Source organism: Typha latifolia, chromosome 5, assembly GCF_019914945.1.
Source record: "Typha latifolia isolate L0001 chromosome 5, TyphaL0001v2, whole genome shotgun sequence".
Classification (NCBI taxonomy): domain Eukaryota; kingdom Viridiplantae; phylum Streptophyta; class Magnoliopsida; order Poales; family Typhaceae; genus Typha; species Typha latifolia.
This window is the reverse complement of record NC_133090.1, coordinates 16,209,627-16,223,785: the sequence shown is the minus strand read 5'-3', so window position 1 is coordinate 16,223,785 and position 14,159 is coordinate 16,209,627. Positions and strand designations below refer to the sequence as shown.

The following is a 14,159-nucleotide window of genomic DNA, read 5'->3' as shown; positions in this document are numbered from 1 at the left end:
CCGTGATTCCCCGGTGGGTTAGTTTGTTTCGCAGCGGTCGGGGTGAAGCCTGCCGTAACCAGTCCGTCTTGGACGAACTGCGCCGGATAGCCGTTGGCGTTCCACCGCTCTCCGCCAGCACTTTTCTTTGTTTTGACGTAGGCTGACCGTTGTGCCCTCTGGACTCCTGAGCCTAACAAGACAGTTATCCCTTGGACCATTGCAGTTTTTCCCCTCGCCTCCCCGACACCTGGCGAGTTGGGTTCTCTTCCTTCCGAAACCCTCACGTCTGGCATTAATTGTTCTGCATCGGTGTCGTCTTCTGGCTCGTCCACCCGTACTTCCTTCTGCTTCTCATCACTGGCTTTCTTACTTGACGTGGGCCCCGCCGTTTGATTTTTTATTCCTTCTCCACCTGACGTGCATGGCCTCTGGTACGAGGCACCCTTCCTTGCTCTTCCTTCTCCTTGCTGCGCCCCTGCCCCCGTCTTCGTCTTCTCTGCGTGCGCATGGTCTGCTTGGTACTCTTGCGTTCGACGGGGACGTCTTCCTGTACCTAGACCAGCTTCCGGGTTACTTCCTTTTCCGGCATGCGGATGGACATCTCCGTGCTGTCTTGCCCTTCTTTCCTTGCCGTGTCCCATGGAACCCTGTGGGAATTGATACGGATCGCCTGGCTTTCTCTCCCCTTCTTTCTTCTTACCCATGGGTTCCTGATCTTTCCCATCGCTTGCCGAGGTACGGTATGCGTAACCGGGTTGCTTTCCCCTCTGGGTAGCCTGCCACCGCGGCTTCCTTTGGACGGTGCACCAAGGTCCATAGTATCCGCTGTCCTCTTCCTTGTTGGCCTGTTGCCGGTTTGGGTTTGTACTTCGCTGTTCACCTCCTCCCTCGCCGTCTGTGGTCACCAGCGACTCCTTCCTTTGCGCTGTAGCCGAGAAGCCGCACTCTTCAGCCTTATGCCCGATCCTCCCGCACGCGAAGCAGAATTTAGGGAGACTTTCATACCGCACTCTTTGATCAACCCTTTCTTCCTTTCGGTAGAGCCATACCGTCATTTTTTTCGGAGGTTTGCTAAGGTCTACCTCGATGCACACCCGAGCGAAACGGCTTCGGAGTGGTCTAGGGTTGTTTCATCAACGCGTAATCTGCCTCGCAAAGAATGCCGCTTTTGGGATGAGAGCCTCCGGTTCCCGGTATTCCTACGGGAGATTGTGCGGTTTGTATCCAGGGCCCGTCTTTGTCATGAAAGCCTCCGGGACGGCCGGGAAGTTATTTCGCCATGGGATGAGGTTGAGCACTTGCCCTTGGACCCGTCCATGGTCCATTTATCAGCACATGGTCCAGGTCCTCGGCTTTCTCGAATCTGAAGACATAATATCCCTCCTCCATGTCAGAGACTGAGAAACCTTCAATCCCTGTCCAGAGTTTTGCTAGCATGGCTTTCAGCCAGGCCAGCGGTAGGCCCTTGCCCAGGAATCTACCGAAGAGTGCTAGTTTCCATCTGTTCCTGCAAGTCTTCAGCACCTCAGGGTCAATCACCACGCTGTCCTCCAGCTGGTCTCTTAGTTTTGCCAGGATCTCTTCTGGTATTGCTCCCGGTTTCCGACGGCCTGATCTGCTCCCCGCCGCTACTGAAGCCCAAGTTCTGTTGGCCTCCTTTGGATTTCTTTGCCCCGCTGCGGGCTGGTTTGCTTCCTCCGGCTCCGACGCCTTCGACGATGATGCCCTCCGCTGGTGCACATCTTCTCCTCCCGTTGTTGCTGGTGGAACCTCCATCTTCTTTTTTATTTACTCCACAAGTTTCTTTCAGAGATCGCCATGGGGCCTGTTTGATTTTACTGCGATTCCGACGCCATTGGAGTGGGAAGAAGAGAGAGAATAATTGCAAATATCCCCCACTCGGACTAGTCAAATACCACCACGACCTTGTAAAACCCTCACCCATCACGAGTCTTCTCCAACCCCGGTCGCAGCAAATTTCCGCAAACCAACTACATCTGTGCTCTCATGTCATGCCAAGTGCCCTGGATGCAGCAAATGCAAAAAAAAGAATGTTTGGTGGAGCAAATGGAATGGATTTAATTTTACTGCCAAAAGTTAAGAGTTTTTTTTTACCGGATTAGATCAGTTTTTTTTTATTTATTATCAAATAAAATCTAATTTACGTCCTACAAAAAATGCTCAATTCAGCGTTTTTATTATCAGATAATTAATTTTTATTTGCTAAAAGACTAAGTCAAAAATATATATATATATATATATATATATATATAATACTAAAATATTTTAGTATTTTTATTAGGACTATAATGAATTAAATACTATTTAGTAAAGTTTGAAGAACAATCTTTTTAAATAAAATAAATAAATAGAACATTACTGGTATAAAAAGCTCCAAAAAGTTCTGACTATTTGCATTTAAACCCAAAAGCTGTGATCATTTATTTGGAAAAGTTGGGCGTCCTTCAGTTAGTGCATCTATATGGAAAAGTTTAATACGTTAATAAATCTATATATATATATATATATTAATGTCCTCAACCCTAAAAGAAGTAATAAGTTTCTCTCTGTCGGCCGGGATTTTTGAGCATTTTGGAATATAGAAATATATAAGAGAGAGAGAGAGAGAGAGTAGAGTGCGTCAGAGTTGTATCCATATAACGTTACGTCCATATCCAATTAAACTATTTGGATGGATCAGCAACAACAACGTATGTGGTGGATGAATAAAGTTTGTTTATTCTTCACCAAAATATAAATAATAATTGTTCCTTTATTGCGAAAAGGTCCTCTTTGGATGTATCCTCCTGTGGAGGGGAAGACTTCTCTGCCTTCTCTTGGAAGGGAATCTAAAGAGATCACGGCTCCTTCCGAGTAACGCCAACCCCGACCTTTTTGGCCTTGAAAACGATTACAATATTTGTTTAGCATAATTATTCTATGCTACTTATTCTCAATTACTGATGACTTAAATTAATTAGGCAAAGATGATGAATAAAACATTGAATTGAATTGAATTGAATTGAATTCATCTAGGGGTTGCTAGCCATGCATTTAGACTTGTCTTGAGAAAACAACCTATAACTGAAACAATTAAATTCATCTTTACTTGTTACCAAATAATTCTTCAATCCAGCCCACATACTTCCAACACTATCCTCCATCTCTCTCCACACTTTTGAATCCTCCTACTCTATATAATACCATACACTAATAACCAAGCCAAGCCTACCTTTCTCTCTCTCTTTCTCTGTCTCTCTCTCATGACCATGGCCGTGAACATGAACATGAACATGGACATGAAGATGAGCATGATAAGAAACATAAGGATGATAGGGAGTGGAGAGAAGACTCTTGTGCTGTCCCATGGATATGGAGGAAGCCAAGCCATATGGGAGAAGGTGATCCCTTTCTTGTCTGAGAGATACCAACTGCTGCTCTTCGACTGGGATTTCTCTGGCTCAGGTAGTGGACTAGTGCTGCACCCCTCAAACTACTCCTTCGCCGCCTTCGCCGACGATCTCGTGTCGCTCGTCGACGAGATGGGCCTTAAAGCTACTATATTTGTCGGACACTCGATGGCCGGCATGATCGGTTGCATTGCGTCCATTAAAAGGCCCGACCTCTTCCGCCATCTCGTGCTCATCGGCGCATCGCCAAGGTTATTTGGTGCCGTCCATGTTCTTCTTTGTTGCTTCTCATTATACTTGTCTTTTTCTTTCCCCTTTTGCTAATAATTACTTATCGAAATATATGGAGCAATTACTTTACCAATATATTAGAAAAAATCATAGCCATCAATAATATTCTCAGAGTCTCTCAAGCTTAATCTTTTTTTCTTTTTTTTTTAAAAAAAAAAATCCTTGTAAAGATCTCCAAATTTAAACATTAGGAATATTTAGGAAAAATCACCCTATAAATAAGATTTTTTTGTTATTCTCTCAGAAGTCATCATGTTAAATTTATAATGAAAAGCATTAACACTACGTTGCATGATAGAGTTTAAGTCATAAATTTCCGTAAACATCAAATTTAGTAGCATAATCGCCTGCAGGTACCTGAACACCGAAGATTATGAAGGTGGATTCGAGAGAGAAGAAGTAGACAACTTGTTTTCCTACATCCAATCCGATTTCCATGCATGGGGTAAGAGCTTCGTCGCCCTCGCCGTCGGCGTAAACGATCCAAACTCCGTTGAAATCTTGGGAAAAAGTTTCCATAACATGAGGCCAGAGGTTGCATTAATGGTTGCAAGAAGTATCTTTCTCTCTGATAATAGAGATATCTTGGACAAGGTTGAGGTATCCTGCACCATTATCCAAGTCGCCAACGACTTCGCTGTGCCTCTCTCCGTTGGGCATTACATGCAGAGCAAGATGAAGGCCAATGCATCCTTGGAGATTATTGAATCCGATGGTCATCTCCCACAGCTCACTGCTCATCATATGCTGCTTGCTATTCTTGACAAAGTTCTAATTATCTAAATATTAAGCTACGTAGCTACAAAATAGTTACGCCTTGTACTTTATCTTTATTATAATTACAGCTTAATCCGGGCAAAATGTTGTATATTGTAAACAAATCCGGACCTTCTCTTATTATTTCTCTCTGTATTAAGCTTTGTAATTCTTTCATGTTATGATATTTTGCCTACCGGCTTTTCCCTACAGAGGCCCAATTAGAACATCAACCTCCCAAATAGTGGCCCAAAAAGTATAAGGTGTTATTTAAAATTTCCCACACGGTTAAGATCCGGTATTCCACTAGGTGGGGGGATTGATTTGTAAATATAAAGAGATGAGGGTTTTTTTTTTCTTTTCTTTTTTGTCGTAAATGCTGAATTGAAGGTGGACAAGAAGAAAGGTCGGACCGTTGAACGCCGTCGGCTGCTCTTCTCCTCTCCTATCCTCTCCTCCCTTCCTAAAATTTACAGAGCTCCATTACTCGATTCCCTTCTCCAGAAAACTAACATCTTGGCGTGCAAAAGACTCGACTTTCCCCCCCCCCCCCCGTTTTTAAAGATCCAACTGCTATTAATAATGCAATCTGACATCAATTTGGTGAACGTCAGTCACAGCTTGGAAGCTGCAACTTGCGTAGTAGCCAGCCTGCGTTTGATTTCTTCTGCATTTCTTAGTTGGGTCTATGGGTGGTCAAAGAATTTTAAGGTTGTTCTTGCTTGCTATTTAGTTTGATCATTGGAAGGACTTTGTTCAACTGTCCGTACGTCGTCGCTCCTGTTCTTCTCTGGAAGAAGTGGGTTTCTGCTGACATTAACCTCCACCTCTCCATTTGTTCTTGCTTGCTAGCTTAATTGCTATTTAGATGTTCCTTTTCATGAATTTTTACGTGCTTTCGATATGTCGTCGTTGTGTTGGGGTTTCACATTAATTTCTTGACTTTGTAACAGTAAACATACATATTCTCCTTAAGTAAATGTGGTTTGCATTACATTTAGGTAGTGATGGTTAAACCCACCATTGCAGCTCAATTATTATTGTCTTACTAAACTTAGAGGTTATAGATTCAATTCTCTAATTGATATTCATGTCGATATTTGATGAAATTTTTTCATTAGACTTTAGTAGAGGAGCAATATATAATAAAACAAAACCTTTGGATGATCAGATTAGATAAAATATAGGAAGAATTTCATTCTTTAAAATAATGAGGTGACGAAGAAATACATGGTTTCCTCAATCAGTGAGTTGTACATTTTTTTTCTTTTCTTAGAGAAAAAGTCAGACTATCCTTGTGAAATTATATTAATAACCTCCTCTTCTTACATATTAAAAATTCATCTAGTTTATCTAGTAGAAATATTCTTAATGTATTCTAGTAGTTGACCAAGCACTATTCTTCTCTTTTTCTCTCTTTAAAAAGAGAGAGAGAGAGAGAGAGAGAGAGGGAGCATTTTGTAAAGAAAAGATGGGCGTGAGTGAAAGAAAACCCGTTCCTTTACCCATCATACTCAAAGAAGTAGGGGCTGATTTGTAAATATTTAAAAGGAAGGGTGGTTTCTAGTAGTAACTAACGGGTAAATCGAAGGTGGTAATTTGCAAAAAGACCCTTGAAAGTAGAAAAACGAAGACAAACCCCAGCGTCCCTCTCTTCTCCTCTTATTCTTCTATACATTTTACTATTCCTTTCTCTAGAATATTAAATACAGGATGCAACTCCTCCTCCGCCCACCACCACCACCACCACCACCACCACCACCACCACTTCCTCCTCTTCCTCCCATCTCTCCTTTTCTAATTTCTTTTCTTCTAAAACTTCCTAAACCACCCAAACTACAATTATTTTTTGCATAAGATCCTTTAATATCACTTTTTAATTCCTACATTAAAAATTTCCTATGAAAGAAGTTCTCTACTTACTCAAACAGTGCCTAGACGTGGAAATTATAGGATACAATAGGACATACAAGTTGCTGTACATTGGACTATTCCCTCTCAAAGAGAGAAAGAAAAAGGCCACCAATTGGACGTGGATATCATGGCTTGGAAGCAGCAACTTGCATGGCATTTCGGAGATGTGCTCGATTTTCCAAACGAAATCAATTGAAGTTCATCGTTGCAAACTAATTCCAGTTGGGAACCAACTATCATTTTCCCTAATTCATTTCAATAATTGGAGTCAACTGGAAGAAATGCACGTTCTAATTGGTTACAAGTTATAATTAATCTGACCTAGTTTTGTTGCGCATCATAGTACGCAGTTGATCAACTTGCAACTCGCATGTTCTTTAAAAGTCATTCAAATCACAGCTTGTTCGAGCCCACAGAAGCGAACTCGAATGTCTATGATATATGTAAGAGGTAGTGGGCAATGAGCAAATTGGAGCTAGCTGCCAAATAAGTTTCTACTAAAGATCCTCACCAGTTGCAGGTAACTTCTCATTTGTTTTCCTTACTAATTAATCATCGACAATTAGCAAGGAGGAAGAACTAAATCAAACATAAAGTCCCTCAAGACTAGCTCTTTATTTATGTTCTTAAAGTCCGATCATTACATCTTTATTTTCCGGTGCTTCAAGGGGCCAAGATCAACAAGCAGCACAGCACAATGCCCTCCCAAAAGGATGTCTTTGAGGTCTCAGGACCCTTTGGTTTGACCTTCGTCAAGTGGTACGTTACGGTGCAACTGTATATATTAGATCCAATTATATATGAACTTTTTTTTTTTTTGGGAGCAGGAATGATCCGCATCACCAGAGATGTGTTGTTGCCAGTTTGGTTCAAGGAGCGTATGTTCTTGAGCGTGATCGGCAAAAAAGGCGTGAAGGTTCTGAAGCTCGAGCACCTCCGTGGTGGAAAAGTTTCCATTTTGAACAAATAAAAAAGCTTGTTGATGACAAAGACGGCTCCATCTTCGGCGCTATTTATGAGTTCAAACCTTCTGGTTCTATTGTAGATCCCTCAGCCCCTAAATATGTGATTGCCTTCCGAGGTACACTATTGAAGTTGAAATCTATTAAACAAGATATTGCACTGGATTTCAAACTTGTCATGCATAAACTCGAAGAGGAATCGCGTTCCATAATTGCAACGCAAGCTGTAGCCGACCTTGTTTCAGCTCATGGAGATGAGAAAATTTGGTTAGCTGGTCATTCTCTGGGGTCAGCCCTGGCAACGTTGGCCGGCAAAAGTATGGCTAGGAAGGGTGTCAATCTTAAAGCCTTTCTCTTCAACCCACCATTTGTATCAGCCCCGATTGATCTGATAAAAAACGAGAAGGTTAAGAAGGGGATTCGCATTATGAGTAGCTTTATAAAAGCTGGAGTAGCTAAGATTGTCAAAAATCATCAGGACAAGTCCAGTGAGTCCTTTGCCATGGCACGCTCATGGACTCCAAATCTTTTCGTTAATACAGCAGACCATGTATCTTCGCAGTATATTGGCTACTTTGAGCACCGGAAGACGATGGCGGAAATTGGTGCAGGAACAGTCGAGAAGGTGGCGACGCAGAATTCGTTTACAAATCTATTAGTATATGATTCGGAGTCTGAGCCATTTCACCTCCTTCCATCGGCAATTCTGACAGAAAATCTTTGTCCTTCATCAGAATTTGACCTGGCGCATGGGATCCAGCAGTGGTGGACACAAGGCCTGACGTTGCAATCGAGTCATTACCGCTACGATGAACTCGAATAGTTAATATTATATGATCTTGTTGAGTACTATGAGGTTTTTGATGTTCTTAGTGATTGAAGGGCATGCATGGTCAAATATTCTCGGATTCAAGATATCCTCTCGTTATGGTCAAAGCTTGCTTATGTTGTTTGTAGATTTTTAAGCGTTACAATTTCAAACTGAACTTTTCTTTAGCTCATCCTTCTCCTCCCGCGTCCGCCGTAGCCGACCAACCCCTCTCGGAGGCTCTGTCGCCTTCTCCACCCTCCTCACCTCTGGCAAGGAGTAGCTAAGGTTTTGCTATTATATTGGCTATGCCGGCATTAGAACGTGAACGTTGGTATTATATATGGAGCATTTGCCAACGGTATGAAAGCCGCTGTATATAAGTGTTTTCAATATTAGTGCTGCCAAATAAGTGTCGTCAAATCGAACTTTAATTGCTTGGATGTATGTACTTATTGTCAGTTTGTCTCGTCATAAAGCGACATTGGAGCAATGTGGATGTTCCTGTATGTGCTTATTTGCAAATTTGATCTCTTTCTTTAGCTCATGGATCGCATGTTTTGCAGGTAAATTAATTAACTCATTAAGTACTCCTACCAAGATTCTACTGTAGAAAAGAAATTCCACTACAAAATTCCATCACAGACAGACAATTACATGCTGAAAGAATGCAACACAACATGCAGCAAAATAGCTAGATTATTGAACCGAAAACCTGAAGGAAGAACCTCCAGGAAGGACGACGAGCAAAGCAAATTAAAAGATCAAAACTGGATATTGATCACTTCATCATGGTTTGGTGGTTGTAGAACAACTGTTACTTCCTCCCATCCCCACAGCATTCTTGATTGCATCCGTAGCTCCTTGGGCCATCTGCTTCATTTGCTCCCCAGTCTATACACCAATCACAGCAAGGATTTAAACAATCTCATTAGATACACATCAAAGTTTATGAGGTACTTCCTCCCTTTTTAGTTACCTGCTGCGCGAAGCCTCCGGCCTGCGCTTTGCCTTGATTACAGGTCTCAGATGCCTTGTCCACCATCTCGTCTTTCTTTACCTATCATCATCAAACAACACTCATCCAAATGTTATAAGTTTAACGTAGAATGATGCAATTATGATACTAAACTGATGTAGGATACATTCGAGACAGCCAGCAGCAAAACGAAGAATTTCTTCGCTCACCTGAGCATGGCCAGCGGCCTGGCCAGTCTTGTAACTTAGATCGGATTGATCGGCCATTTCTTTGCCTTTGTTTGTAGTAAGAAGACTTGTAGGCTAACAATGAGAGCAGAACTCAGTGAATGCAACAAGAAGAGCAATAAAGTGGTACTTATAGAGCTCCGCGTGCATGGCTTTTAGATGAGTAGTTACATTGTTTTAGGCGTTTGACAAGGGCCAAATCCTTGTGATCCGCTTAAGGGATTGTTGTTTGTTGAGGACCTGTAGCCCGGAAGCCAAGGCTTTGTCCAGGTTCTCAGGAGACCAAGATTAATGTAGTGCAAGGTAACCAGAACCATTCATGAACATCTAAATAAATATGAAAAAAGAATTAGGTAATTGTTTAGAAACCTAATTCATCGTCACATTTTCACTTTTCTATAAGATTTAAAAGAACGGCTGCATGTAAGATATGTATAAAGTATGTGGGAGATGTATAGAATTTCCAACTGTCTTGATGGATTTCGATGCTAAGTGAATTTATCATCTTCATATACATAACAAATGCTGCAAGGAAAACAGAAAGTAGGAAAAGGCAGTAGAGCACTGGTGATAATAATTTGATAAAACTAAATGCATGGTCTAAAACCATTTCAGCAGAAGTTACAATTTACATGTAAGGGAGCAGTTTGAAGATGAGTTATTCGCTGCTTGTGATGCTTGTTTCTCGGTTAGCTAGCGTATTTCTTTCTCTGCACAAACTAGCAACAGTCACAGAAAAGTTTCATGACATCTGCTTGTTGCCTGTCATTCTAAGATAAGCCACTTCAACTTTCATGCCTCACAATGGCATCTTGCTTCCTTTATTTCAGATATTGGGCGAGGAGGCACGAACAAGATATGAAGGTGAACAGATATGATAGCAACTTGCATTATCTTATATCATGAGGTCTGCATCACTGACTTCAGAGTTCACAACAAAGCTAGGAAATCCCACACTAATGTCCCTAGAGAAACAACAGAGCCATGCAAAACCGGATTAAGATGATATCGAACTAAATCGTTAATTAATAAGACAGTTAGAAGGTGAGACATTTGTATACTAGACAATGAAATATGGAACACTTACATCAAGTATGGAAGGGTCATGTTCTTCAACAAAGATGGATTTTGTTTGACAAATTCTTTCCATTCTTCTGGGTCTATCTTTCCGTCGCCTTTTGCATCTGCCTGGGCAAATGTCTACATGCCAAAATAGCAGAAAGAAAATTAAACACACCTAGTAAATATTAAAAAAAATGAATCTCTTGCTTCAAAGGAAAGCATTAGAAGAAGAGGATGAAATGACAGAGCTCTCCTTACTTTATCAACAATCGCTTCAACTGCATCATCTGAAAGAGATAGATCTGATTCATTCAACAGAGCCAGCACCATCTCCTTCAGCTAACGAAAGAACCACAGATTGAGAAGAAAATTACTTATTAACACTATGTATATGAGAGAGGATGATCTGTATCAAATGAGCTAATTTTAAACATTGATTCAAAATTAGCAATAAAACATGCACTAGCTCATTGAAATAAATTATAGCAACCCTGGTGTATGAATTACACCAGCATGTTACAATATATAATTAAGTGATGATAATCTATGAAATGGAGAGTGTTGAAGCTTACCTCTTCTCTTTCAATGTAACCGGTGTGCCTTAAATCGTACAATCTAAATGCAACTGCATAGGAAACATTCAGAACATACCAGTTTTATGAGTTCATCGTCATCTTCTTTGCTGAGAAATACCAAGAAAAGAATGAAGCATAAAAGAAAGATAGCGAAGGTCAAGAAATACACATACATGCAATTTTTTCTGCTTCTGGTGCATTTGGATGAAAGATGCTAAGTGATCGAACGAATTCTCCAAATTCAATGACCCCATTACGTTTTACATCAAATAAGTCAAATATCTGAACATATTAATGTAGAAATAAGCATATAACACATCGTAATCCAACGATTGAATTTAAGAAATAGTTGAACACAGAGTGCTCTAACCCTGTCTGTGAAGAGATTTTCTTTGTTGCTCTTTCTGAACAGGGCAAGTTGAAATTCCTCCTATTCAAAAGAAGAAAAAAAGGTAATAATCTGAGTAAGAAACCAATGAACTATAACCATACCAATATTTCCATTTGTAATAAAAGAGAAAACCTTGTGAATAAGCCCGTCATTGATTATCGAACAGCTCAACTTTTTGAATAGATCATACAGTGCTTCTACTTCACTCACTGAAACTGCAGTTAGATATTAAAGCATATTTCCATTAATTAAAATGCATAGGATGCATGATTACTTTATCAAGATGATCAGAAGATAAATAATCTGTAAAAAGTAAACAAATTATAGTAAATCATGTAGGGGCGTCCAAAACTCAGATTAATAACGAGAGACGAAGATGAAAATCTCACTTTGATATTAATTGTTCCACATAATATTAGTTAGATATCTGCAAAGCATCTTGGGCATAATAATAATGTAAAAAAAAAAGAAGTAAAAGCAAATCATGAATTTTCAACAAATTTTATTAGGAAGATGCTCACAAGAAGTTTCAGAAGCAAGGACAACAGGATTTTCATATCCCTGTGATGCGCGTCGGATTTGCCTTGAAGACACACAGCCCATCACAAATGAAAAGCACCAGAAGAGAAGAGAACAGCCACCCGCCCCGAATTAAAACCTGCCGATGAATGAGAATTTCAAAATTCAAGAACAAAACCTTAATAAACAACAACCATTCTGTCGCATAATTTTACCAGTGCCAAATGTTCAAGAGAATTTATGGCCAAGAGACACAAACTTCAGCACCTAAAGATCAAAATCCAAGCTATTTGCTCTCTCTGTGCATATCATGGACATCTCACTTGTGATTCAGTCACCTGTTAGAACATTATAATAGAACACGAAGTAGTAAGACTAACAAAAGAAACAAAAAAGAAAAAAAGAAAAAAAAAGGAACAATTCTTGAGGGACCAGTTGGCATGAAAAAGTTTGGGTTTCCCAAGATGGCTGAGTCTCACCCTCTCCTTCCTCTGCTGATAACTTCCTACGAGTAGTTTACTTCAAACAAGATAAGAGCAGGATTGCTTCTTCGTCTATACCACCACCAGTGACGACTAAATCAAATACCCATAGAAAAGAATATGGCAAACAAAGGAGTAGTTGACTCCATTTTGAGATTTCTCTTGAACAAATTTGGATGTATAAGAAAACACAAAACCGATACGAGAACTTATTCCAATTTCTGGAGACCATTATAAGAGAAGAAGCATAGGAGACGAACTAACCTGAGAATAAGAGCAGCCAGCCTCTTCCTTTGGAGCAAGACCTCCCTTTCTCTCTCTCCCTCTCTCTCCTCTTCTCTTCTCTTCTCTTCGGGAAGCCTTTTTATTTATAGTGACAGTATGAGATCCAAATCCAGGTCAACTCTTTTGTTTTTCTCGTTGTTTAGATTCATAAAATTGTAATATTCTAGAGCTAACAATATAAAAAAAAACCCAGTCGTTATAACAATTAAAAAAAAGTTTACTCCTTTAATTTATAATGGAGTTATGCCATATCTTATTTCAGAAAACTACATCAGAGTTAGATCGTAGTGCTTAATGATAATAAAATTTAAGCAAGTTGAAACTTGGAAGCCTAAGTACGCGACAAAATAATAATTCATAAATATTTACAAGGTCAAGAAGTGCTAGTGTAATTATCCCTCGATCTTTCTTTCCTGATCACTGCCATCCATCCAATCACACTTAAAACAACAGAAGTGATTTAATTAAAAATATAGTAATAAAGCATGGGCCTCAATTTTTTTTTTTTTGTTGTTGTTGTTGTAGTGATAGTTACTCTATAGATGATATGCACTTTGGAAGTATACACAAGATCTTGCAAGTTGTGAGTATTCCCAATTATGGGCAGAAAGATGGGAATCTCTATGGTTGTATGGACTGAATGGTGTACATACAATGCTAACAAAGAGTCCACATCAATCACCATTACTTGATCTCTAAAACCACCTACTCTATTTTTTCATAGAAAATAAATAAACTCTTTCATAATTTAGCAACCACAGGCAGTGCAACACTTTGCCACAATGGTTCTTAGTGATGCAGGTAGGAGTCATGAAAACAGTCTTGTTACTAAGCTTGCATACATCTTTACCTCTAAACTCTTTAAGCTCCTTCAATCTAATTACAAGTTATTGTACTTAAAATGGCAACTATATCTTTGTTTGCATCTCTTTCAATTGTGCAATTTTCTTTCTTCGGTTGGGGAACTGTGGAGCAGTGGAAGAGAGGATACTAGAGCACTGCCTTTAAGCTTTTTTCTCTTCTTTTTGTTGTTGGAGGTCAGAAATGGTGTCCTTGGAGTACGAAAAGAGCAATGGGCTAATAACATTTAGATCCCACTCCAAAAAGTCCAAGGTGGCGATGGTGACTAGCAAGTGGAATTCTTTTCCATGAGCATCATCTCTGAAGAAATCCGTGTCATTTTGATGTGATTATAAGAGATTGCAAAAGTGGCACCTAAATGAAATGACCTCTCTTTGAGAAAGAAAGAATTATATTGTAAATTATTTGCAAACAAAACAGATGGAACAAAAAAAAAAGGCAGCAGAATTTGAGCAAAGAACAGTAAATGTGATTTTGAGCAATAGAGGATTTTATTTTTTACTCTGGAAAGTGACAGCCGAGCTATTTGATGCCTCACGCAATGCCCACTTGCAAGTTGCAAGAACCATTAGCACCCAATCTATTGGAGGATTCGTGGATTGAGATTGCTCAAAAGATGATCGCACCAAGAGGTGCACAGTATTTGAACTGGTCC

The 14,159-nt window shown here is 39.9% G+C and overlaps 4 protein-coding genes across 5 annotated transcripts; 2 read left to right on the top strand and 2 right to left on the bottom strand.

The window, feature by feature from the left end:
- Positions 1-3,133: 3,133 nt before the first annotated feature.
- LOC140789082 (strigolactone esterase D14) lies at positions 3,134-4,649 on the top strand. The gene is made up of 2 exons (XM_073138684.1): positions 3,134-3,643; positions 4,037-4,649. Exons 1-2 carry the CDS (start codon positions 3,246-3,248, stop codon positions 4,464-4,466), a joined length of 828 nt encoding a protein of 275 aa, XP_072994785.1. The 5' UTR covers positions 3,134-3,245; the 3' UTR covers positions 4,467-4,649.
- A 2,401-nt stretch (positions 4,650-7,050) lies between these two features.
- LOC140789205 (GDSL esterase/lipase At4g10955-like) lies at positions 7,051-8,138 on the top strand. The gene is made up of 2 exons (XM_073138811.1): positions 7,051-7,112; positions 7,181-8,138. Exons 1-2 carry the CDS (start codon positions 7,051-7,053, stop codon positions 8,136-8,138), a joined length of 1,020 nt encoding a protein of 339 aa, XP_072994912.1.
- Positions 8,139-8,735: 597 nt separating this feature from the next.
- LOC140787965 (late embryogenesis abundant protein 1-like) lies at positions 8,736-9,656 on the bottom strand. Its single transcript, XM_073137010.1, has 4 exons — positions 9,501-9,656; positions 9,312-9,404; positions 9,103-9,183; positions 8,736-9,017 (listed from the first exon to the last, which is right to left on the bottom strand). Exons 2-4 carry the CDS (start codon positions 9,366-9,368, stop codon positions 8,913-8,915), a joined length of 243 nt encoding a protein of 80 aa, XP_072993111.1. The 5' UTR covers positions 9,369-9,404; positions 9,501-9,656; the 3' UTR covers positions 8,736-8,912.
- A 130-nt stretch (positions 9,657-9,786) lies between these two features.
- Positions 9,787-12,759, bottom strand: LOC140787963 (calcineurin B-like protein 7). Of its 2 annotated transcripts, XM_073137009.1 has the most exons (11): positions 12,623-12,701; positions 12,356-12,430; positions 12,092-12,214; positions 11,879-12,015; positions 11,490-11,572; positions 11,337-11,396; positions 11,140-11,248; positions 10,964-11,016; positions 10,650-10,730; positions 10,417-10,529; positions 9,787-10,294 (listed from the first exon to the last, which is right to left on the bottom strand). In XM_073137009.1, exons 4-11 carry the CDS (start codon positions 11,958-11,960, stop codon positions 10,225-10,227), a joined length of 651 nt encoding a protein of 216 aa, XP_072993110.1. In that variant the 5' UTR covers positions 11,961-12,015; positions 12,092-12,214; positions 12,356-12,430; positions 12,623-12,701; the 3' UTR covers positions 9,787-10,224. The 2 variants fall into 2 exon arrangements, with proteins under 2 accessions (XP_072993110.1, XP_072993109.1); XM_073137008.1 differs by lacking the exon at positions 12,356-12,430 and having other exon boundaries at positions 12,623-12,759.
- Positions 12,760-14,159: the final 1,400 nt, after the last annotated feature.

Coding starts and splice junctions, on each gene's coding strand:
- LOC140787965 (XM_073137010.1), bottom strand. CDS start 9,368: ATGGCCGATCAATCCGATCTAAGTTACAAGACTGGCCAGGCCGCTGGC. Junction 9,184..9,311: donor AGGCCGCTGGCCATGCTCAG/GTGAGCGAAGAA, acceptor TGATGATGATAG/GTAAAGAAAGACGAGATGGT. Junction 9,018..9,102: donor CCGGAGGCTTCGCGCAGCAG/GTAACTAAAAAG, acceptor ATTGGTGTATAG/ACTGGGGAGCAAATGAAGCA.
- LOC140789082 (XM_073138684.1), top strand. CDS start 3,246: ATGACCATGGCCGTGAACATGAACATGAACATGGACATGAAGATGAGC. Junction 3,644..4,036: donor CTCATCGGCGCATCGCCAAG/GTTATTTGGTGC, acceptor AATCGCCTGCAG/GTACCTGAACACCGAAGATT.
- LOC140789205 (XM_073138811.1), top strand. CDS start 7,051: ATGCCCTCCCAAAAGGATGTCTTTGAGGTCTCAGGACCCTTTGGTTTG. Junction 7,113..7,180: donor GGTTTGACCTTCGTCAAGTG/GTACGTTACGGT, acceptor TTTTGGGAGCAG/GAATGATCCGCATCACCAGA.
- LOC140787963 (XM_073137008.1), bottom strand. CDS start 11,960: ATGGGCTGTGTGTCTTCAAGGCAAATCCGACGCGCATCACAGGGATAT. Junction 11,573..11,878: donor CCTTGCTTCTGAAACTTCTT/GTGAGCATCTTC, acceptor ATCTAACTGCAG/TTTCAGTGAGTGAAGTAGAA. Junction 11,017..11,139: donor AGAAGCAGAAAAAATTGCAT/GTATGTGTATTT, acceptor TTTCCTATGCAG/TTGCATTTAGATTGTACGAT.